This window comes from Heloderma suspectum, chromosome 10, assembly GCF_057233095.1.
Source record: "Heloderma suspectum isolate Gila_16-S chromosome 10, 16-S_ref, whole genome shotgun sequence".
Classification (NCBI taxonomy): domain Eukaryota; kingdom Metazoa; phylum Chordata; class Lepidosauria; order Squamata; family Helodermatidae; genus Heloderma; species Heloderma suspectum.
The window spans coordinates 11,616,203-11,641,533 of record NC_139467.1 but is presented as its reverse complement, the minus strand read 5'-3'; the positions used below and the strand labels follow the sequence as shown (position 1 = coordinate 11,641,533).

Here is a 25,331-nt window from a genome sequence, read left to right as displayed (position 1 = left end):
AGGGGGAGGGACGGAACGCCTCCCCCCCAGCATCAGCATAATCCACGGAAAGGTAAGTACCTTTCGTACATCCCTAATATCATGTGGTGAAAAATTTCTTAACAGAAGTGCATGTAAAGAATTCAGAGTGCAAATTCAAGCTCTAAATGTCGATTTTACCATTATTTATTTATTTCCATACATCTTTGCCATTCCGCATATTCGATTACTAAATTACGTGCTTGAGCTGCTTCTTTAAAAGCATCATATACTATCCCATTATAAGTTCTGATATCTTCATAACTGGTGACACCAACACCGTGTAGTGATAGTAATCAAAGAAAATATATTTCTGTATCTGAAGGAGATACACCATATGTTCTCCCTAGACAGGGACAGTCTAACACACTGGGGATTGCATATGTCAGGGATGCAGAATCTGAGACCCGGGGGCCAAAATCCAGCCTGCTTGGAGTCCTCATCCAGCTCTTCAGGGTTCCGCAGATGGCCCCATACCCTTTCCCCGACCACTGATGGTTCAGTGCTTTCCCAGCTTCTGTGCTGTTTTCTCCCCATTCTAAAAGTTCGAAATGCTTCTCCTAAGGCTTTGTGACTGGCAGTTCAGAGCTTTAAGCTACAATAGGCCAGTATTTTTCATATCCTTTGGGCCCTCCCCTTTACCTTTGGCTCCACCCCCTGAGGAATGCAGCCCCTGAGGTCTTCTCTGAAATGGAATTTGGCCCTTGGGCTGAAAGAGATTCATCATCCTTGGCATACATCGTACAGCATCCAATAGGGTTAAGGATGTGGAACCTCTGCTCTGTGGGCCAAATGCGGCCCTACAGACCTCCAGGCTCTTCTGAGGTCACACCCCTTCATTGGCCGCATGCTAGGTTACCGATATTATTTCTCCCAGCTGCAAGTATTATTCCTTCCAACTTCAAAGGGGGGGGGGTCACGCCTGTTGGGGAAGGAGAATGCCTGGATGCGAATGTCTTTTTCCCCCCTGTTGCGCACTGGACAAAATTAAGACTAACTTCTGTAGCTCCACCCATTTTTGCTCTGGCCCCACCCACTGCTGGAATGTGGTGGTGGGGAAACCCCGAACAGGCTTTGACTGAGGTAACATGGACCTCAACAGGAAAAAGGTCTCCCACCCCAGCTGGGGAACCCTGAAGGGCTGGACTGGGATGCCAAGCAGGCTAGATCAGGCCCCTGGGTCTGAGATTCTACATCCCTGATGTATGCAGTCCCTGGTGTCTTGGGCTGCCCCTCAATAGCGAATGCATACGATTGTGTATTCGGACCTGTTCGGCTCCGCGGTACAAATTATTATAAATTTTAACAATTAATTGCAAAGCTGTCAATTTATTTTCAAGGGTTTATTTTTCTGCAGATCTAGGCATCGGCAGCGTTAATTTGAGACCATTCCACTCTCAACTGGATAATATTTGGGGTCGAAACGGAGTGAACAAAAATTCATGCTCCATATTAATATATAGATGTTTGGGATGTAGCTTTATCTGAGTGCTTAACAAGCCAATCTCGATGGGGGGGCAGGGTCATTAAAAAACAACTTTTCAGAGCACTTGTTTCCTTTTATCCAAGATTTGAAAACCACCTCCCAAGTTCCTAGACCACTTATAGCAGTCATAGAATCATAGAATAGTAGGGTTGGAAGGGGCCTACAAGGCCATCGAGTCCAACCCCCTGCTCAATGCAGGAATCCAAGTCAGAGCATCCCTGACAGATGGCTGTCCAGCCTCGTCTTGAAGGCCTCCAGTGTGGGAGAGTCCACTACCTCCCTAGGGAATTGGTTCCATTGTCGTATTGCTCTAACAGTCAGGACATTTTTCCTGATGTTCAGCCGGAATTTGGCTTCCTGTAACTTGAGCCCATGATTCCGTGTCCTGCACTCTGGGATGAATGATCAAGAAGAGATCCTGGCCTTCTTCTCTGTGACAACCTTTCAAGTCCTTGAAGAGTGCTATCATCTCTCCCCTCAGACTTCTCTTCTCAAGGCTAAACATGCCCAGTTCTTTCAGTCTCTCTTCATAGGGCTTTGTTTCCAGTCCTCTGATCATCTTTGTTGCCCTCCTCTGAACCCTCTCCAGTTTGTCTGCATCCTTCTTAAAGTGTGGTGCTCAGAACTGGACACAGTACTCCAGAGGAGGCCTAACCAGTGCTGAGTAGAGGGGAACTAGTACTTCCCGGGATTTGGAAGCTATGCTTCTATTAACGCAGCCCAAAAGAGCATTTGCCTTTTTTGCAGTCACATCACCTTGTTGGCTCATATTCAGCTTGTGATCAACAACAATTCCAAGATCTTTCTCGCTTGTAGTGTTGTTGAGCCACGTATCCCCCATCTTGTATCTGTGCATTTGGTTTCTTTTTCCTAGGTGCAGAACTTGGCATTTATCCCTATTAAATGTCATTCTGTTGTTTTCTGCCCAGCGCTCCAGTCTGTCCAGATCACTTTGAATTTTGTTTCTGTCTTCCAAAGTATTAGCTATCCCGCCCAATTTGGTGTCATCTGCAAATGTGATCAGCATTCCCTGCACCTCCTCCTCCAAGTCATTAATACAAATGTTGAAGAGCACTGGGCCCAGGACTGAGCCCTGCGGTACCCCACTCGTTACCTCTCCCCAGTTTGAGAAGGTCCTATGGAGAAGCACTCTTTGAGTCCGATTCTGTAGCCAACTGTGGATCCACCGGATCGTTGTTTCATCTCGCCCACTTTGAGCTAGTTTGCTCATCAGGATATTATGGGGCACTTTGTCAAAAGCTTTGCTGAAGTCGAGGTATATGATGTCTACAGCATTCCCACGGTCCACAAGGGAGGTTACTTGATCAAAAAATGAGATCAGATTCGTCTGGCAGGACTTGTTTTTGACAAATCCATGTTGGCTTCGAGTAATCACTGCATTGTTTTCAAGGTGCTGCCAGATGGATTGCTTTACCATCTGCTCCAGAATTTTCCCAGGGACTGATGTCAGACTGACTGGTCTGTAGTTCCCAGGTTCCTCCTTTTTACCATTTTTGAAAATAGGGACAACATTAGCCCTCCTCCAGTCATCTGGCACTTCCCCCGTCCTCCTGATTTCTCAAAGAGAATAGACAGTGGTTCCGAGAGTTCTTCTGCCAGTTCCTTTATGACCCTAGATGCAGTTCATCTGGCCCTGGAGATTTGAACTCATTCAAAGTAATTAGGTGTTCCTTGACCATATGCCTATCAATCTCAAACTGCAATCCTGCCCTTCAGCCTGCACTTCGCCTTGGCCAGGGGGGTCATAGACCCTCTTTTGGGAGAAGACTGAGCCAAAGTAGGAATTGAGCACATCTGCCTTTTCTTTGTCATCTGTTATCATTTTACCATCCTTATTTAATAGCTGAACAACCATTTCCTTCCTCTGCCTTTTACTGTGCACGTAGCTGAAGAAAGCCTTTTTGTTGTTTTTAGCATCCCTCGCTAACCTCAGCTCACTCTCAGCTTTAGCGTTCCTGACACCATCCCTGCAATTCTGTGCTACCTGCCTGTACTCTTCCTTTGTTACTTGGCCTTCTTTCCACTTCCTATATGTGTCCTTTTTTGTTTTCAGGTCATCCCTAAGCTTTTTGTGAAGCCACATTGGCTTCTTCTGTTGTCTTCCACCTTTTTCTTCTTGTTGGAATTGTTTGTGATTGCACCTTGAGAATTTCCTTTTTTAAAAGCTCCCACCCATTTTGGACTCCTTTTCTCGTTAGAGTCGCTTGCCATGGGACCTTAGTGATCATTGTTCTGAGTTTATTAAAATCAGCTTTCCTAAAATCCAGGGTACGCGTTTGACTACACTTGGCTTTTGCTTCCCTTAGAACCAAGAACTCAAGTGCAACATGGTCGCTTTCCCCCAGAGTTCCTGCAACTGCTACTTTATCCACTAAGTCATCTCTGTTGGTTAAGATCAAGTCAAGGATAGCAGATCCTCTAGTTCCTTCCTCAACTTTCTGTAGGAGGAAGTTATCCGCCACACAAGTCAGGAATTTCCTGGTATATATATATAGTACATAGACATTGAAGACCATGTGCTTCATAGTCTGGCTTTCTTCCTACATGTGTCTGAAGACTATTATTGGGCGCTATCAGAGCTGTTCTCTCCGTTGCAGTGCATGTGCCTATGTCCATTGTTACCCCCAACATTACATCTCCCTTCCCCGTAGGATTCAGTTTAAAGCCCTCCTGATGAAGTTCTTCATGCTGTGGCCAAACAAATTCTTCCCATCCTTTGTGAGGTGCAACCCATCCCTTGCCAACAGCCCATCTTCCAGGAAGTATAGCCCGTGGTCCCAGAATCCAAATCCCTCTCATCGGCACCACCTTCATAGCCAGTCATTCACCCGGAGTATTTTTCGTTCCCTTTCTATCCCTCTTCTTACTACTGGAAGGATGGATGAGAAAACTATCTGGGCCCCAAAGTTCTTGAGTTTCCTTCCCAAAGCTTCAAAGTCTGACATGATTTCTTCGTAGCTCCGCTTGGCGGTATCATTTGTTCCCACATGGATGAGAAGAAAGGGATACCTGTCAGTGGGCTTTTTGAGTGCAGGCAACCTTTCGGTCACGTCTCTAATTCATCCTCCCAGGAGACTCCCAGTCTTCTCTGTCTGGAGGGATTTACTCCCAGAGTAAGGAAAAGGTGTGGGGAGCAGAGAATACAATGAATGAGTGAATGAACGAACAAGGATGAGTTTAAATAACCTTATCGCAAATGCATGTGGCTGCACTCAGTGTCAAATGTGATGGACTGTATTTGTTCTTTGTTGTACTTCATTGATTTCGTTGTTTGGTGTTGTACTTTTTCTTGGGTCTTTTTGGTTTGTTTGTTTTTGGAATGCAATTTTTTTTTAAAAAAAAGCTCTTAAAGCAGTGTTCCCCAACCTGGTGCCCTCCAGATGTTTTGGACTACTCATCCCATCAGCCCCAGTCAGCATGGCTAATGGTCAGACTCAAAAGGGGACATCAGACAGACAAGGGAATTTCGGCAGTGGGGGCCTTATTCCTACTGTGTGCCCTTCCGAAACAAGGAGCTGCTTAAAGGTCTCGGAGCCTCCTCCTTGCCATCTAATTACCCGACCTATTAAGTGCGGTTATGAGGTAGGTGTATTTTTGAGGGGCAGGACTCCCCTGTAGGGACAGCTGGTCTTTTGATTCCTAAACCAGGCCAACAGCTATGTGACAGAGCTGACTGAGTGCATCAAGGCAAAGGCCTCACCCGGGGAGAATGCTAAAGGACTGGAAGATTCAGCTGAATTTGTTCGCTTCTTCCCAAGCTTCATCTGGGCCTTGAGGGATTTCACGTTGCAGCTGGAGCTGAATGGGCAGCCCATCACCGAGGACGATTATCTGGAAAACTCCTTGAAGTTAAAGAAAGGTACCAATGACACATGTGGAGTGGAGATCAGTATAACCTTGTGGCCAGCAGCTGCCCCCACCCCGAGGGGGCCCAAATTGGTCTCCAGTTGCTAGCACAGAATTGGAAAGGGGGTATGGAGTGAGAGCCTCTACGATGAAAAAAAAAATGTATTCAGTCATGTAAAATGTTTATATCCTTCTATTCTGCCTGACAACAGACCCAAAGGCGGCTGATAATAATAACATAAAATCATACAATAAACATTTATTTATTTATTTCACTTGTACCCCACCTTTCTTCCAAAAAGAGCGCCCAGGGTGACTAACATGTAACCACAATAAAAACAGTCCAACTTCGAAAAGGCCAACCATGGGTTAGCAAAAATATGTCAACCTCCCAGCTAACAATTTTTCTAATAACAACTTTAGCAGCAATGGGAAAAACAGCTGCCTGTGGCATATACAGCTCTCCTTCTCCAGTGGCCCATTTGCGGATGGGCCAGTTTGCGGGAGGGGCCTTTACCCACTACCCCATGTTCCCTTCTCAAGGTGGACCTCTGGCAAAACTAGTTGCTTTTCAGAGCTATAGACTTTGATGTTTAGCATTGAGGGAGAGTGTAGCTCAGAGAGGGAGACTTGTTGTACGAATGAATCCATATGATTGGCTTCTGATCAACCTGCCTCTTTTTGAAATGACCAAGCCAGACAGGAGACAGAAGGGAGGGAAAGAAAGTGAAACAGAAGGGGTGTAACTGTATCTAGATCTTCATACTATGTAGCCCCACAAGCATTAAGCCTTCCCTGATGAAATACGAAATGGCGTCCTTGACTGAATCCTTCCCTTTATCTTAGTGCTCGAACATGCTGGCATATTTGCACTGGTAGATCATAGAGTCATAGAATCACAGAATAGTAGGGTTGGAAGGGGCCTACAAGGCCATCGAGTCCAACCCTCTGTTCAATGCAGGAATCCAAGTCAGAGCATCCCTGACAGATGGCTGTCCAGCCTCATCTTAAACGCCTCCAGTGTGGGAGAGCCCACCACCTCCCTAGGTAATTGTTCCATTGTCGTATTGCTCTAACAGTCAGGACGTTTTTCCTGATGAGGAAAATTTCAGCCGGAATCTGGTTCCTGTAACTTGAGCCCATGATTCCATGTCCTGCACTCCGGGATGATCAAGAAGAGATCCTGGCCTTCCTCTCTGTGACAACCTTTCAAGTCCTTGAAGTGTGCTATCATATCTCCCCTCACTCTTCTCTTCTCAAGGCTAAACATGCCCAGTTCTTTCAGTCTCTCTATATAGGGCTTTGTTTCCAGTCCCCTGATCATCTTTGTTGCCCTCCTCTGAACCCTCTCCAGTTTGTCTGCATCCTTCTTAAAGTGTGGTGCCCAGAACTGGACACAGTACTCCAGAGGAGGCCTAACCAGTACTGAGTAGAGGGGAACTAGTACTTCCCGGGATTTGGAAGCTATGCTTCTATTAACGCAGCCCAAAAGAGCATTTGCCTTTTTTGCAGCCACATCACATTGTTGGCTCATATTCAGCTTGTGATCGACAACAATTCCAAGATCCTTCTCACTTGTAGTGTTGTTGAGCCACATATCCCCCATCTTGTAACTGTGCATTTGGTTTCTTTTTCCTAGGTGCAGAACTTGGCATTTATCCCTATTAAATGTCATTCTGTTGTTTTCTGCCCAGTGCTCCAGTCTATCCAGATCACTTTGAATTTTGTTTCTGTCTTCCAAAGTATTAGCTATCCCGCCCAATTTGGTGTCATCTGCAAATGTGATCAGCATTCCCTGCACCTCCTCCTCCAAGTCATTAATACAAATGTTGAAGAGCACTGGGCCGAGGACTCATTACCTCTCCCCAGTTTGAGAAGGTCCCATGGATAAGCACTCTTTGAGTCCGATTCTGTAGCCAACTGTGGATCCACCGGATCGTTGTTTCATCTAGCCCACTTTGAGCTAGTTTGCTCATCAGGATATCATGGGGCACTTTGTCGAAAGCTTTGCTGAAGTCGAGGTATATGATGTCTACAGCATCCCCACGGTCCACAAGGGAGGTTACTTGATCAAAAAATGAGATCAGATTCGTCTGGCAGGACTTGTTCTTGACAAATCCATGTTGGCTTCGAGTAATCACTGCATTGTTTTCAAGGTGCTTCCAGATGGATTGCTTTATCATCTGCTCCAGAATTTTCCCAGCGATTGATGTCAGACTGACTGGTCTGTAGTTCTCAGGTTCTTCCTTTTTACCCTTTTTGAAAATAGGGACAACATTAGCCCTCCTCCAGTCATCTGGCACTTCCCCCGTCCTCCATGATTTCTCAAAGAGAATAGACAGCGGTTCTGAGAGTTCTTCTGCCAGTTCCTTTATTACTCTAGGATGCAGTTCATCTGGCCCTGGAGATTTGAACTCATTCAAAGTAATTAGGTGTTCCTTGACCATATGCCTATCGATCTCAAGCTGCAATCCTGCCCTTCAGCCTGTACTTCGCCTTTGCCAGGGGGTCATAGGCCCTCTTTTGGGAGAAGACTGAGCTAAAGTAGGAATTGAGCACCTCTGCCTTTTCTTTGTCATCTGTTATCATTTTGTCATTTAATAGCTGAACAACCATTTCCTTCCTCTGCCTTTTACTATGCACGTAGCTGAAGAAAGCCTTTTTGCTGTTTTTAGCATCCCTCGCTAACCTCAGCTCGTTCTCAGCTTTAGCCTTTCTGATGCCATCCCTGCAATTCTGTGCTACCTGCCTGTACTTGTCCTTTGTTATTTGGCCTTCTTTCTACTTCCTATATGTGTCCTTTTTTGTTTTCAGGTCATCCCTAAGCTTTTTGTGAAGCCACATTGGCTTCTTCTGTTGTCTTCCACCCTTTCTTCTTGTTGGAATTGTTTGTGATTGCGCCTTGAGAATTTCCTTTTTTAAAAGCTCCCACCCATCTTGGACTCCTTTTCTCATTAGCATCACTTGCCATGGGATCTTACTGATCATTGTTCTGCGTTTATTAAAATCAGCTTTCCTAAAATCCAGGGTATGCGATTGACTACACTCGGCTTTTGCTTCCCTTAGAACCAAGAACTCAAGTACAACATGGTCGCTTTCCCCCAGAGTTCCTGTAACTGCTACTTTATCCACTAAGTCATCTCTGTTGGTTAGGATCAAGTCAAGGATAGCCGATCCTCTAGTTCCTTCCTCTACTTTCTGTAGGAGGAAGTTATCCGCCACACAAGTCAGGAATTTCCTGGAGGGGCCATGTTTTGCAGAATTTGTCTCCCAGCAAATATCAGGGAAATTGAAGCTACTACCCATTACTACTACATCATGCTTCCTTAAAACATTGGCTATTTGCTTTTCAAAAGTTTAATCCTCATCTTCTCCTTGGCTGGGTGGCCGGTAGTAGACTCCAACCACCAGGTTCCTTTTATTCTTTGCTCCATTTATTTTGATCCAGATGCTCTCGATGGGGCTACAAAGCTCATCCTCCTGTATTTCTGTGCAGAGATATGTATTTTTCACATACAGTGCAACCCCACCTCCCTTTCTGTTCCTCCTGTTCTTTTTGAACAAGTTATATCCTTCAATTGCTGTATTCCAGTCATGAGAGTCATCCCACCAAGTCTCAGTTATACCTATCAAGTCATAATTTCCCTCCTGTATTAAGAGTTCAAGTTTGTTCTGTTTGTTCCCCATACTCTGGGCATTAGTATATAGACATCGAAGACCATGTGCCTCATAGTCTGGCTTTCTTCCTACATGTGTCTGAAGACTATTATTGGGCTCTATTACAGCTGTTCTCTCCATTGCAGTGCATGCGCCTACGTCCACTGTTACCCCCAACTTTACATCTCCCTTCCCCGTAGGATTCAGTTTAAAGCCCTCCTGATGAAGTTCTTCATGCTGTGGCCAAACACATTCTTCCCATCCTTTGTGAGGTGCAACCCATCCCTTGCCAACAGCCCATCTTCCAGGAAGTATAGCCCATGGTCCCAGAATCCAAATCTCTCTCGTCGGCACCAGCTTAGTAGCCAGTCATTCAGCTGGAGTATTTTTCGTTCCCTTTCTATCCCTCTTCTAACTACTGGAAGGATGGATGAGAAAACTATCTGGGCCCCAAAGTTCTTGAGTTTCGTTCCCAAAGCTTCAAAGTCTGACGTGATTTCTTCGTAGCTCCGCTTGGCGGTATCATTTGTTCCCACGTGGATGAGAAGAAAGTGTTACCTGTCAGTGGGCTTTATGAGTGCAGGCAACCTTTCAGTCACGTCTCTAATCCATCCTCCCGGGAGACAACATATCTGGCGAGTCCACAGGTCTTTGAGACATATTTGGGCCTTGATCCCACGCAGCAAGGAGTCTCCCACTACTACCACTCTTCTCTTCTTGATGTTGTAGGCCTGGGTTTCATCGCCTCTGTTTGACTGACCTTCAGCCTCTTGCTCACTCTCATGTAGGTTCCCCTGTGATTCTTCCTCTGCAGGCTGTCCTCCAGTCTCATCCGCAAGTACCTGGAATCGGTTCCACAGCTCCACAGCTTCCACTGGTGCAGAGTGGCGTCTAGTTCTTCTCCTCCTAACTGTCACCCTTTTCCAAGGAGTAACCTCTACTCCATTTTTCTTCACCTCAGCATTTCCCACTGCCTCATCTTGCTGTTGCTCTTCAAGCTTCTGGTCTTCCCTTTGCTGCTGTTGTTCCCCCATTCTGTCCAAGAACTCTTCCTGTTCTCTTATTCCCCGAAGGGTCGACAGTCACCGCTCCAGTCCACTTACTTTTTCTTCCAGCAGCATGATCAACTTGCACTTGTTGCAGGTGTAGGCCATGTTGTTCTCAGGCAAGAAAACAAACATTGCACACACCTTGCAGGTCACCACCACTGGAGAGTCTTGTCCTTCCATAGCCTCTTTTCCCTTTTTGTGTCTAGCTTTGTGATTGTTTTAGACTAGCCTGTGCCTGCTCCTCTACTCAATAGAGGTTAAAAGCAAAGTCCCACTGGTGTGGAAGTGTGTGTTACAAGAAAATAAATGAAAAAAAAAGTTAGTTCAAAAAGAAAAAAAATGTTAGGGGCCTCCCCCTTGACCTCCCCTGCCGAACTCCCCTGTCCAACTCCTGTTTGCTCCCCCTGTTCGCTCACTCTGGTCGCTTGCTCTCTGGGAGCTTGCTTGCTTCTGTAGTCCCTGGACCAGCTGGAGATGCCATTCCAGGTTCACCTGCAAGCTACCCACCTGTGTCTTGTTCCTTCTAGGTGACACCCATGAAACGGAGCTGTTCAACCTGCCTCGCAAATGCATCCGGATGTTCTTCCCCACCCGGAAATGCTTCATTTTTGACCGCCCTACTAGTAGGAAGAACCTGCATCGGCTGGAGGAGATGCAGGAGAGTGAGCTGGACCATGACTTTGTGGAACAAGCAGCCCAGTTCTGCCGTTACATCTACTGGACATCCAAGGAAAAGACCATCCCAGGCGGGCATGTTGTCACGGGCCACCGTGAGTCCGTCTAGCTCTGTAGTCATTTTTCTGAGCAGCTGTCATGGTAGCAGAGGGACAAATACAGTGGCCTTTTACTGTTCTGACACAAAATCCAGTTTTAACCTTCAACAACAACATGAGACCGACTTTTAATATATTGTTCATTTAAAATAGATTGGAGAAAATTAATTAATAAAACATTAAAAATCTCTTCAGATCTTTCCTTTTGCTGTGTTTTTCTCCAAATATTTTTCTCCAAATAGGCTATGGTTCTTCTGCAGTATCCTAACTAAAGTCAGGTCACAAGTCCCCACCTCTGAATCATGAGTCCACCAGTCAAAAACCTGTGGAGCAGGAAAACAGTGCCAGGTCCCCAAAGTTCAAGACCCTTTCTTTGGAAAGTACGAGACACTTGATTTTGCACTACAAGTACAAGAAGGTGAATGTGCCCCTCAGTAAGTGTCGCCACAAGAGTTTGTATTCCTTTTCTCCTTGTAGTGCTGGCGACGCTGGTGGAGACCTATGTGGACACCATCCGCAGCGGGCAAGTGCCTTGCCTGGAGAACGCAGTGCTGGCCTTGGCTCAGACTGAGAACTTGGCTGCTGTGGATGATGCTGCTGCCCGCTATGTGGAGCTGATGAAGCAGAAGCTGAAGCTGCCCACAGAGACCGTCCAGGAGCTACTGGGGATTCACGCAGAGTGTGAGGAGGAGGCCGTCCGGGTCTTCATGGCTCGTGCCTTCAAAGATGACACACGTCAGTTCCAGGCTGAACTCATGGTAGGTTGTGTGGGGCTTTGTCCCAGTTCAGGGGAGCTATAGCCTCTGACACCGATTCTGAGTCAGAAGGGGATGCTGCAGGATCAGGCCCAGCGTGGGAAGTCAGGAGCCTGAGGACTCCATTCTACCAGGCCTCCCACTGGCTTGCCACCCGAGAGCAGGGGCAATGCAGGATGCTGATACGGCTTGTCTCTCCACAGCCGAGAGACCTGACCTTGACAGAGACCCCTGCTTCTTGGCCAGGGGAGCTTTCCACAGGAACCAGGCAGCAGGAGGAGGTCTTTCCTGGAGAGGGTGTTTCATGGGTGTCTCCTTTACTTGAGATGTCAGTATTAACAGGCCCTTTGTCCAGACTGATGGTGTGATGGCGAAGCCAGCCCTGATGTAGTTGTGCTCAGTCAAGGAGCGCCTGGATTTCATTTAAGCCATTCAGACTGAACAGTGAGGCTCGAGTCTGAGGTAGACGCAGTTATCTAGAACCCTGTTGTCTCCGTGTATCACCTATCAGCTGCTGAACTAGCCACTGCGTTTCTGGCTTCTGGTGGCTCCCTTTCCTGGCAAGCCACTACAATAGCAGAGAGAAGAAAGGGCCTGGGTTTAGTGGCGACAGACACCGCTTTGCCAAATCTCATCCATTTCCTCTTGCAGCCGTGATACGTTGGGCTTCAGTCTAGTGAGGCTGCACTTCTCCCTTGAACACCTGCCTCGGTCAGTGTCCCTTCCTGTCTTTCTCCAGCTTGCATCTTTCCACTTCACCCCAAGTCTGTCTCTCCTCCTGTTCTCCGACCCCCCTTATAAGAGCACCATCCTGATGAAGGCTCTGCTTGATGGGAAGTCCACGAGTTCTTCTGGCTCAGCCTTAATTGAGCACCATCCCAACACGCATGGCGCTTTCTGTCAGCCTAGAAACAAGTGTAGTTGTGCCTCAGCTTTATTTTGTATGCTTTATCCTGCCAGAAAACCCTGCATCTGAAGAAGGAGGAGTACTGCCATAAGAATGAGCAGGAGTCCTCAAAACACTGTATAGCTGTCTTGACATCACTGTCTCAGGAGTTGGAAGACAACATCAAGAAGGGAATTTACTCCCAGCCTGGTGGCCACAAGCATTTTGTGGATGATCTGAAGAGGCTGGAACAAAGATACAAGCAGGAACCTAAAAAAGGAGTAATGGTAAGGAAGGGCTCAGGCTACTGAACGAATATCTTAAAGGACCATTGTAATGTTGCTGGGTCAGATCAGTGAAGTTCAAAAGAGCCACTGGATAAATTATGTACACAATATTTTATGGAGCTGGACTGACTCTAGAGCAGAGTTCAGACAAAGCTGAAACAGAAAACATTGAATATGCCAAACAAATGCACTGAAAATCAAGCTTTTCCTAGAATTCAAAATTCAAAAATCTGAAACACAAATGTTAGTGGTGAAATGTAGGTCTCAGTGGAGGAATGTGGGTGCAGTAGCTGTACTGTCAATATCAAGGGCTTTTCTAGACAAGGCATTTGTTGTGTGCTCCTCATTCCCTACTCACAGTTATTTATGGGTTCTTTAGACAACGTCATGACCCTCCAGTTTTGCTTCTGTATCTAAAAAGCAATGTTGGCAAGTTTTTTTTACAGCAGGGAAAATGTGGTATTTAATTGTAAAAGTGAAACAAACCAGTTCTTCAATTTTGTATTTGCGCTATTCCGCTATACCACAGTGCCACCTAGATGTTATGTAGTGGAAAAGCAGGAAAGCAAAAACTCTTGTGTGTAGTGCTTGGATCCCAGTTCTGCAGTGAAACTGAAAGAAGATACAGCAGATTAACAACCAATTAACAGCTTCATGAAGAAGAGCTCTAAGACTCAGAATTGAGTACCAGGACTGATGTTCTGGTACTGAAATAAAAGCTTGTCCCACTAGCCCAAAAGCACCATTGCTCAACACACTGTGCGGCTCCAGCAACTCTGATTCCTGGTCCAGTCAACACACATATAAAAATTTGGCTGCCTCCCCTAGCTGAGTTTTCCCTGAGTTTCTTCAGCAGACCTGCCTTTCAGGGCCAAAACAGATGGGAATTTTACTTAAAAGTAGCTGCTGGGGGCTGCAGTTGAAATCAGAACAGTGGCACTGGGGATATCTGACTTATAGCAGCTGGTAGGGGCTATTTGGACCAGGAAAATGGCTTTGTGAGGGAGGAGTTAAACACATCTCCTCCAGCACTGCTGTTCTTGAGTAACATTCAAAATAGTAAGAGATCCTGTTCTGGACCTCCCCTGTCAAGTCTCTTTTGGCCCTTAGAGGGCCATAGTTGTAGGTGTGAAAACAGACATACTAAAAAGAGGACGCTCACAACACAACCCTCAGCTGAGGGATGAGCTCTGCCTTGCAACTGAAATTACAGACGATGCCAGGGAATCGAACGCTGACTCAGTCATCCATCCTCTACTCTCTCCATGCTTCAGACAGGCTGTGTGCCTCATTTATTTTTAAAATCCCCGTATGAACATCCATACACATATTTTTCCTTTGTCACCGTATAAACAAAGGAAACTTTAAAAAAATATTCAAGGATTGATGGGGGAGAGATTTCTTGGTGACAACATGGCTGGGAGTGGGCAGCCAGTCAGAAACCTGCCTGGTCAGTGTCTTCTGTTAATGTTCAGAACATTTTTTTCCAGAGCTTCACCTTGAAAATGAATAGGAACATTGAACCGAGAGCTTTGGCTATTGGGCGGTATAGAAATGTAATAAATAAATTAAATCAATCCATCAACAGAACATGAAGGTTCTTCTGACCACAATATATGATGACTCTCTTCTCCCTAGAAGGAAAAGATGACATATATAACTAACCATTCTGACAGCCAATTGACAGCTAGAGTTGATGGGAGTTGTAGGCCCAAACATCTGGAGGGCCACAAGGTGCCCACCCCTGCCCTAGAGAGGTCTACTTCAGCTTGTTTATTTTGCTTGTATTTCATAAATCACAAAGTTAATACCCCATTAATACCCTGACCTTCCCCACCTTTTGTGCTGCCTTGCAGGCAGTGTGGAATGGTCCCATGCTCCGCGCTCGGAAGAGGAGCACGGAGCAGCGAAAATGGGGTATTCCGGGGCAGGGAAGGTGGAAATGCCAGTACGACACATCCTATGTGTCGTCCGGCAGCCTCCTCCCCCACTGTGCCTCCCCATGGCTAGACAGCTGAAATCGGCTGTGTAGCCGCAAATGCAGGGCAGCTGAAGCATGGAGGGAACAATCCCCTTCGTGCTTCTCCTGCCCTGCACTGGATAGGCGGTCACCTCCGAGTTTGCGCCATAGTATTGCGCCCTTAATGTGATTTAAATGTTATATCATGTAGACATTTTTATTGGAATACTTGTAAAAATTAAAAGACAATAGCTTGTACTTCCTTTACGTTGTTTAAATTTAAGGGGGAAACCGCCCGAAGATACTGAAAACTATCGACACACAAATTAATTTTAGCAACCCAAAGAACTGTGCATGATATACTCACAGCCACTCACCTGTTTCAACAGAGCTCCTGTAAGGTTGTTGGGACACCTTCCGTTTTGCTGTCACTCCTTATTAGTTGCATTTCACTCTGAGACATACATGTATTTCAGTGACATATATTGAAATGCTCTCTTTCATTTTCCACCCCACATCACTGCTGCTACACAATGCCTCCTGATCGGTAGTACTTAGGAGCCCTCCATTTGAAAGCACACTTACTCTAACACCAAAACCCATAACAAAATTAAGGCCGCAATTCTGTACACACTTAACTGAGAGTAAGTCACTCAATGGGGCCTACTTCTGATATGTATAGGATTACACTCTCAATGCCAGAATCCACAGCTCAAAACCTGAGAGTTAAGTGAATTGCCTCTCTATGAATGCTTACTCAGAAGTAAGTGCCGCTGTCTTCAGTTGGGCATGCTCCCTAGTAAGCATGTTTAGAATCACAGTGTTACAGTGCAAAGCTGTCCATGTGTCCTCACATGTACATTCTATTAATGGCATTTACTCCCAAGGAAGTGTTTACTGGATTGCAACCTTAAGTTCGTGTTACACTGCAGCCCCGTATAAAGAATCCCTGCAGTCCGCTCCTCCACTGTAGAAGGAGGGACGGTTCACATCAGCGCAGGGGTGTGAACAAGTTGCTCTGAGCCAGGTACACTTTATGGGGATTGGGCCCTCTGCTTTGTCCCCCCTGCAATCTAGTGGCAAGAACCACGGCTTCCCGCTGTGTGCTGCTGCGGAACGTGCAAAGAACACACTGAGCCAATGTTCTGCTGGATTCTCTTCTGGAAATCTCCCTTCTCTTTTGCAAATCCCTCCCCAGTCTGCCTTGTGGTTGCTTTGGCTGCACTGCCCCCACCCCCTTTCCCAGAGGCAGAACAATATTATCTCACATGTTGGAGGTGGGGAATACTTTAGGAACATTTCCCTGATGGTTCACCCAATGAATATTTCTCTCCCTGTCCCCATGCTTTACAACAGCTACTACGCAACTTTCCTGATATATTACAGTAAAATCAGCAAACAATTCAGTGATCCTGAGGAAGGAAGGAAGGAAGGAAGGAAGGAAGGAAGGAAGGAAGGAAGGAAGGAAGGAAGGAAGGACTTGCCACCTGAAATTCTGCCGCTGCCCCCGCTTTAGCCCCTGCAAGGTTCCAGACCTGTGGAAATAAAAGACCAGTAGGAGTCAAGTGTAACAGCAATAGTGACATACTGAACTATGATTTGTTACCTTCATAATTTAAGCTGGGCACGCGAGGGCCAGCGGAATGCTCAGAATTGCGTGATTTCTGTCTTTATGCTTGCTGCCCCTGGCAGACATCCCGCGCATGCCTGGGTGATTTTTCGGATTCCGCTGCTCGACAGGCTCTGGTAAACTCCAGGCTCTTGCAGGAGTGGAGCGGGGAGCGCGGGGAGTGGCTGAGGGCAACTACTCTTTCTGCCAAGTCACTTCTTGCTGTCACTTTCGGAGCTTCAAAGGAGGGCCAAGGAGTGGAGGGACACCACCGGGGCTGAGTGAGAGCGCTGCAGCCCCGCCAGTGTCAGCTGCAAGGAAGGCAAGGCACGGGTCCAATTCAAACTTCACCACCTGACTCCAGCCTTTCTCTAGGGGAGCTGCTGCTCGGTTGCAATCCGTGGGCAAAATTCAACTTACAGTAGACCCCTTGAAATGGGTGGGGCTTAAGTTAGTCATGACTTAAATCTGAGTGATTTGAATGGGTCTACTCTAAGTAGGACTTATCTTGGATTTTACCTGGCGTTCTTTGTAGCAATATAAGAAAGCGGAGCGTGAAATATTTTCTCCCCTGCCACTTGGAAGAGTAAAGGCTGTAATCCTGGGAGGTTGTAAAACTGTTAAGTAACATTCAAGATATCAGGGGCTTTTCTAGAGGAGGCTTTTAACCCACCACTTTACCATGGCTTCTGCTTCTGGATTCTTTGTGGGATTAATATCGGATCATCTACACACTTTTTTTTTTCCAGGGGTATTCCTTCCCTGACTTTCTGTATGTTCTGCTACATAACCTCTAGGTGGCACTGTGGTATAGCAGAATTGTGTAACTACACTAGTGCTTCGTTTCACCATTCCCCAAAATGCCGGACTTTCCCTGATAATCCCCACACACACACACACACACACATACCACCATGGAAATGCTTGGAAAGCATGGGAGAGGCCCTGGAGGGTGATATTGGCCTCTAAAACACCTGCAAACTACAGTGAGTGAAGAATGGCAAGCATACAATAACAGCCTCATCTAGTAAAGCTCTAGGAGATCCAGTCACAGATCTTTCCCCTCATGTTTGTTTTGGCCCATTTAAGGTCACAGTTCTCTGAGTGAATACAGACATAATAGAAAGAGGGAGTTCAGAATGCAGCCCTTGGCTGCAGGATGAGCTCTCCTTTGCAACCAAAATTATAGACGAGCATGCCAGGGAATCGAATGCTGGCTCAGTCATCCATCCTCCACTTTCTCCATGCTTCAGACATGCTGTGTGCCTGATTTATTTCTAAAATCACCGTATGAACACCCATGTATTTCTTTTACCTTTGTCACCTTATTACTTAAACAGGGGAAACTTTGAAAAAAAAAGTGCTCCAGGATTGAGGTGGGAGAGATTTCTCTGTGACCTCATGGGGTGGGAGGCACCCAATCATAACCCTGCCTGGTCAGTGATAATGTCCAGAATATTTTGCCCCCCAGGGCTTTATCTTGGAAAAGTATAGGAACACTGAACTGAACATGAGGGTGCTTCCCACCCCAATATATGTCAGTCCTCCCTAGAACAAAAAGATGCCATATTGTTATGAATAGCTGAGATTACGGGCTGAGATACAGGCTGCCTTTACATTAAAGAAAAAACCCACAATCCTTCCATTGTGGAGCCTGCCCATGTTTACAGTGGGTTCCCAGATGGCAACTGTGTGATTGCTGAGAGAGGAAGTTTTTAATTTTCAAGGTTCCATAGATCTCAATGAAACAGCACCATCTAGTGGCTGTTTTAATAGCGTTACAATCCGACTTAAATAGATACTTCATTATTTCTGGATCTTTTTGAGATGTGTAATGTCACTGGAGTCTCTCCTGTGATTAAAAAGGTCATGTCAGAAAGGTTATACACGCTGGCTAGATTTGAGACAAAGTGAACTGAAGGGCCTTCTTGTGTGTCAGTTGCATACCTAGTTAATATATTCCCAACAGAGGTTTTGAGCTCAGAAAGAGCTGTGCAGAAGCTCTACCGTGTGTTTTAAAATGACACATGGAAGTTGTGGTTAGCATCAACTCTATGGAGCTGTTCTGACGTCAGGGACATCCATTATTTGGTATGGAGGTGTGCTTTTTGGAACAAATTGTGTGATCCTTTGACAGTGCGACAAGCTTAATCTTTTTGTTGCATTTCAGTTCACTTTCATTCCCCAGTAGAATAAAGCTTGATAGGGTTTTTCCTTCTTAAATAGCACCAAATTGTCACAATTATTCTCTCTCTCTCTCTCTCTCTCACACACACACACACACACACACACTATAATAAACGTATTGTGGTATGCTGAGCAAGGGAGTTATGGAAACTTGAGGAGGAATCATAGAGCAGCTGAGTGTAGATTTGTGCCCCAGCTATATTTAAAGGCCATTTTAAGTGAGCCATGAGCACATAGGTATGCAAGTGTTCAAATCCATCTCTTTTTTTTTTTAAGCCTCCAGTACTGAAGGAGGGTGAGTGGGACAACAGCAAGGAAGAAAGGCAGTGTGAGGCTTTTGACCAGAGTAGCTATGGGATGGTTTCTACTTTTTTAACAAGGTGCAATATTTTGTGCAAACAAATACAGGATGTGGATTGCTAAACAAGAGAGAAAGATACAGGATGCTGAGGAAATATCCCTAGCAAATCATGCCAAACTTCTAACTTTTGAAAAAGATATTCTTATGCACCCTAGGGATGTACGAAAGGCACTTACCTTTCACGGATTATGTTTATGGTTGGGGGGGAGGCGTTCTGTCCCTCCCCCTGGAATCCTCGCTGTGGGGGGGAGGCACTCTGTACCTCCCCCCCCCCGGAATCCTGGCCAGCTGGCTGTGCTCCGCAGGGATTCTGCGGAGCCGCCGGCCAGCTCTGCCAGCAGCCGGACATCCGGCCACTGGCTAGCAGGGACACAAATGGCGGCGGCCATATCTGCCGCCGTTTGCATCCCTGCAGTCAGCCGTGATAGGCTACGTAAATGTTTACGTAGCCTATCACAGCTGACTTAAAAAAAAACCAAAAAAAACGCGCGTACACAAATGGCGGTGGCCATGGCCGCCGCCATTTGCGTTCCTTATTTTGGCACGTCTTACTCCATGTAAACATTTATGTAGACTAAGACGGCGAAAATAAGGGGAATGCAAATAGCGTAGTGTATGCTATTTGCATTCCCCTTATTTTCGCCGTCTTAGTCTACGTAAATGTTTACGTAGACTAAGACGTGCCAAAATAAGGAACGCAAATGGCGGCAGCCATGGCCACCGCCATTTGTGTACGTGCGTTTTTGTTTTTTTTTAAGTCAGCCGTGATAGGCTACGTAAACATTTACGTAGCCTATGACTTTTTTTAAAAAAAACCTAGCTGTGATAGGCTATGTAAATCTTTACGTAGCCTATCACGTTTTGTTTTGTTTTTAACTGGAAATGGCGGCGGCAGCAGCCGGTCGGAAGACCGGCCGCTGCAGCCGCTGCCGCAGCCACCGCTGCCGCCAGGAAGATCCGCCCAAGGTAAGTCTCGTCCCGGGGAGGGCGGGGGGGGCAGGCCGTTCCGCCACCGATTTTGGGGGGCCGAATGCACTGGCATTCAGCCTCCCCGAGATCCGTGGCGGAATTTTCATACATCCCTAATGCACCCCAACAAACAGCAAAGCCATTGCCAACAAATCCCCTGAGCTACACCTCCATCCTACAGCTCTCCTTTGTCTGTCTCTCATTCTGTTCAACAAAACTCTTTGATTGTTTTGTGACACACACACCAACTGCCCCCTTCCTTCAGCTGAAGAGGTGAAGAGTGGGAGTGGGGTGGGGAAAAAGTATGAGTCCTATTCTCCAAAATGGCGTTCACCTTCCAGGGAGTCTCCAACTGTTTCCTTGCCATCTTGGGCCATTTACCCGTAATTTCCCAGTCAAAAGATGTAGCAGGCACCCTTGGCCACTGAGATGGGTTTCGTTTGCTCTCCACTTTGCTGTGCTTTTTACTGAAGTTGAAACTGCTCCGTCTGGGGACACACGGAGCTTAAAACCCCAGATTATCCCAAAGCCTGGGGCTCTCAGCAGGTCACACTGCAGTTTAATGTGAATTACTGCGAATTGTTTGTGTGGCTACTTGGTGCAGTCCCATCCACATCGTCAATCAGAGAGCCTGTTCCCTCCCTCCCACTCTCACCTTGTTCCGCCCCTTCTACTTTCTCTGGCCAGTGTATTTGTTAGCACCCCAACCCTCCCCATCCTATGTCTGACCCTCCGCACCCAATTTTTTTTAAAAAAATTCCTCTCTAAAATCACAATAGCAACAAGACTAAATGCGCAGATCTATTCATTTCATTTTACTTAGGGTGCTGGAATCATCAGGTGGAGCAGTTCTTTCCTGGGGGACTTTGCCCTGCCCCTGCTTAGCAGTGAAGTAAAGACTTCTCCAAATGCGCTATTTTGACTTAACGCGATGCCCTAGATTCACTGTAGTACATCTCCACTAAAGAATGAAAGGGTTGGCCATATGCGTCCCCCCACACACACACACATTAAATCCTGGGTGTGCTTCTTTGACCCAACAGTGTCCTGGGATGCAGCAGTGACCCCTCACATTACTGTGGTAGTGGGGACACTCTATCACTTTAGGTAGCCTGCTTTCAATCTTTAACATATCCCCTCCCCCCTTTCTGTGCATGCTTACTCAGAAGTAAGAAATCTCACTCCCCAGCAGTGACAGGGCTAAAGGCTAACTTTAGTAACTTGCCCTAAAGTGCTCTTTCACTTCTCCGATGCTCTCTTAAATTGCTATTATGATGTTGTGCTTCTTTGATGTTCTGTAGTTTCTCTGTGGTTATGTAAAATCCCTTCTCCACTTTATTGCAGTAACGTTCTTTCCAGTTTATGGGAGCTTCTCATTGCGAGCAGGGGGAAGGAGAAAGGGAGAAAGTGGGGGATTGGAAGCAACAGGCAAAAGTGCACACATGTGGGAGCAATAACTCTGCAGCAGATCGCTGGGATGTGGCAAAATTGGGGTGTGGGGGAGCTCTCAGGAGCCTTCAGATGCTACACTGGAAGACTAGGGATTTTAGTTTCTTTAAGGAAATCTGCACACATGGGGAAAATTAATTGCTCTCCATTCATAATGTAGTAGCAGCAGGGAGCCTGGCCAGGGGTGGGAAACAAGTCTCACTCATTGGTCTCCCCACTTTTTTTTTACTCTATGTCCACCACCCCATACCCTATCCACTCCCCCCAGGTGGCTGTGGTTGGTGAAACTGGAGCACGTACTTTGGGTTCACGATGTAGTAGCAATGCAATATTTCAACGTTGTGCTTGTACGCAGTATCATTTAAAGAGGATTTTAAAAAAATTGGAGGCTGCTGAGCAGAGTGTACCTATACTTTTGGGGGGATGGGGGATCTGGGGGATACCCGCCAGAGGGTAGTGTAGGCAAGGCGAAGTAAATACCGTGAGGGAGCTCAGAACTTCTGAACGGCCAGCTGCAAAATGACAGAAACATTGGGGGAACACAGGGAGGAGAAACACTGGGGGAACACCCCTTGACTGGGGTCAGTGAGGTCACGGACAGGTGAAAGACACATCCCCGGGCAGGGCTATCATGCCAAAGTAAATGTGGAGGGTTGGTACACACCTCAACAGAAGCGCAGACAAGCTGAATTAAGGAAAAGAATCGGACTAAAAGTAGTCTCAGAAAAACTATTTTTTCCATGCGAATCTCTGGGATGGTCACAACATCATGTGCCCCAAACAACCTCTAACTGCAGCCAACTTGCAGCAAATCCCCCGTGGAGACAATCCCCTGGTCTACATGACACAACAGCCCACAGTGGCTTCATGTACCTGCAGGGGCTGTCCCATTGTGCATTTTTGCACGGCGCCTACGGACGCCTGACTTGCTGTGGGTTGTTGTGTCGTGTGAACCCAGGCAGCAGGGGTTCACACGGGTTATTGCATTTATACCCCGCCTTTTTCCCTCTTGCAAGGAACCCAAGGCGGCTTACATTATCCTCCTCCTCTCCATTTTATCCTCACAACAACAACCCTGTGAGGTGGGTTGGGCTGAGAGTGTGTGACGGGCCCAAAGTCACCCAGGGAGCTTCCATGGCCGAGTGGGGACTAGAACCCGGATCTCCCGGCTCCCAGTCCGTCACTCTCACCACTGCACCACACTGGCTCTCAACATTCTACTCAACATTTATAGAGATTCATTCTTTTTCTCTTGTGACAGAGGCAGCAGAGCGAAAGCTGGAGATTGAGAAGCAGCAGCAGGCTGAGCTACAACAGAAGATGGAAGCTCTGGAATCGAGTCGTGAGATGAACATGCGGCAGCTGAAGGAGAAGGTGGAGAAAGAAAAGAAAAAGCAGTTGGAAGAGCGGGAGAAGATGATGGACAGCAAACTCAGGGTAACTGTTACAGGCCCAGCTGGGGGCTTGTCTCACTTTGCAAAAAACGCCTGGGGTGGACTGTGCTGGAATCATGCCTGCAACTAATGGAGTGAGCCATGCTGTATTCCTGGTCAGTCATACCTCTGACTGTAGGGATGTACGAAAGTCACTTACCTTTTAACGAAATGTGATTCGAGGTGGGGGGGAGGCGCTCCGTCCCTCCCCCCGAAATTCTGGCCGGGGGGGAGGCGCTCCGTCCCTCCCCCCCCGAATCCTGGCCAGCCAGGTCTGCAAACGGCGGCGGCCGTATCCGCCGCCGTTTGCGTCCCTGCAGTCAGCCGTGATAGGCTACGTAAATGTTTACGTAGCCTATCACGGCTGAGTAGAAAAAAAACCCGCGCGTACGCAAATGGCGGCGCCCATGGGTGCCGCCATTTGCGTTCCTTATTTTGGCACGTCTAGTCTACGTAAACATTTACGTAGACTACGGCGAAAATAAGGGGAACGCAAATAGCGTAGACGCTACGCTATTTGCGTTCCCCTTATTTTCACCGTAGTCTACGTAAATGTTTACGTAGACTAGACGTGCCAAAATAAGGAACGCAAATGGCGGCACCCATGGGCGCCGCCATTTGTGTACGCGCGGGTTTGTTTGTTTTTTTTACTCAGCCGTGATAGGTATTTATTTAAAATCTAGCCGTGATAGGCTACGTAAATCTTTACGTAGCCTATCACGTTTTTTTGTTTGTTTGTTTGTTTTTTTACTGGAAATGGCGGCGGCAGCAGCCGGTCAGAAGACCGGCCGCCACCGCCGAACCACCAAACCGCCGCTGAACCGGAGCCGCCGCTGCCAGGAAGATTCGCCCAAGGTAAGTCCCGTCCCGGGGGTGGGGGGGCAGGCCATTTTGCCAGCGATTTCGGGGGGCCGAATGCGCTGGCATTCGGCCTCCCCGAGATTCGTGGCGAAATTCTCTGACATCCCTACCTCTGAGGCAAGCTCTGTGTCAGCCCAGTCACTCTCACCTGTGCAGGGAAGCTTTTAGGCTGGAGGAACAATCATCACTCTCTGATCTGTCTCCATGAGTGTCAGATGGTGGATGATGCTTTTAGATTCCCACGCAACACCACTGGGCCAGCAGCCAATCACAATTATTAGAGGTCATGATTGTCCCCACTCAGTAAGCAGTGGGGTGCAAAGGCATTGCTCCCTCCTTGGTTCCAGGGAATTGGTGTGCAAGTGGCAGGAAGCCTTCTTTGTGTTGGGGTTTCCTTGACCAGTTTAGTGATGGAGGTGAATACCATGAAGTCGTGGCATGTGATGTGGGAGGATTTCCCTGGGACTGGGGACTCAGAGTTCCAGAAGTGTGCCATAGCAAGATGGCCTGTGCTCCCAAAGGCAGCTGCTTAGAGTTACTTTCCCTTCTTGCACAGCAGGGGTGGGCAAGTTGTGGTGCTGCAGATGTTTGGGCCTAAGACTCCCACCAGCCCTAGTTTGTGGTGGGAATTGTAGGCCAAAACATCCGGAAAGCCATGTGTTTCCCACCCTTTTTTTCTTCTTATCTGGAGCCTTGTTCAGACATTCACTCACACACACACACACACACACACACACAGTTTGAATTGCAGGAGGAAGAGAGTGGTGGCACACTTATTCACACTGCCTCCTCTGTCATGTTCCTGTTGCTCAGCTTCATCACCCCCCACTCTTTGGAGGGTTAACTTCTTTAGCAGGGAGCCCGCTCCATTTCACAGAAGGTTCTAAATCACATGAGGAGCCTACACAATTAGAGACACTCCCCCTCTGCAGAAGTGACATCTACGAGGGCTGGAGGACAACAAAGCTGAGTGACAGGAACATGATGAAGGGAGCAGGGACAATGAGCACATCTCCGCACTCCCCCCCCCCATGCAGTTCTAATCTTGGGGAGGGGTGAACATCTGAACAGGGCTTGGGTCTTCTTCCTTTATTGGAGATGTTCTTCAGCACACCTCAAGCCAAATCATACCCCTTTGTTTTTGATCTAATAACTCTGATTCCCTCTCTCCTTCTCCTTCTTTTTCTTCGTCTTCTAGGAGCAAAAGGCTTTGCTGGATGAGGGATTCCGGAGGGAATCGAACAGACTGAATGGGGAAATTCAACAGCTGAGACAAAAGAGTGAAAAACTCCAGCAGCCATGTTGTCTTGAAAAATTATACATGGTTTTGAAGCGCTTACCAAGAGGTTGTTCTGGTAGGATGGCAACTTTCAGGTGCATGAAATGAAGTAGGAACAGGGCCTTGTCTGCAGCCCTTCCTTTTTCGTGTCCTGGAAATGCACACAATGCATGCTGCTTTGTTTGGCACTAGATGGGTTGAGGCCATCTAGTACAGACAACTGTATTGTGCTTTCTGAAGGATTCTTCACACAGAGCTTTTATCCTGCTATTGAGATTTGTTACTCGTGGAAGTTTGCGGGTCCTTTAGATGATGTCGTCAACCTCTGCTAAGGCAACCTTAGTGTCTCTGATGCTAAATGACCTTTATTCCATTTTTTAAAAGATCAGAGATAATGAGCTGTCAAATTGCCCCGCTTGAGTTCCCACCATGAAAAAGGAAAACC

The 25,331-nt window shown here is 47.0% G+C and overlaps 1 protein-coding gene across 1 annotated transcript in view; it reads left to right on the top strand.

Moving 5' to 3' along the window:
- Positions 1-25,040, top strand: part of LOC146337692 (guanylate-binding protein 3-like) — a 40,278-nt gene extending 15,238 nt beyond the window's left edge. Inside the window, exons 5-12 of the mRNA XM_084816299.1 lie at positions 5,182-5,384; positions 10,605-10,847; positions 11,328-11,608; positions 12,566-12,778; positions 16,431-16,538; positions 18,811-18,880; positions 22,575-22,750; positions 24,806-25,040. Of these exons, the coding sequence (XP_084672425.1) occupies positions 5,182-5,384; positions 10,605-10,847; positions 11,328-11,608; positions 12,566-12,778; positions 16,431-16,538; positions 18,811-18,880; positions 22,575-22,750; positions 24,806-24,994 (1,483 nt within the window). The 3' untranslated portion in view covers positions 24,995-25,040. The remainder of the gene's footprint in view (positions 1-5,181; positions 5,385-10,604; positions 10,848-11,327; positions 11,609-12,565; positions 12,779-16,430; positions 16,539-18,810; positions 18,881-22,574; positions 22,751-24,805) is intronic.
- The last annotated feature ends 291 nt before the right edge of the window (positions 25,041-25,331 follow it).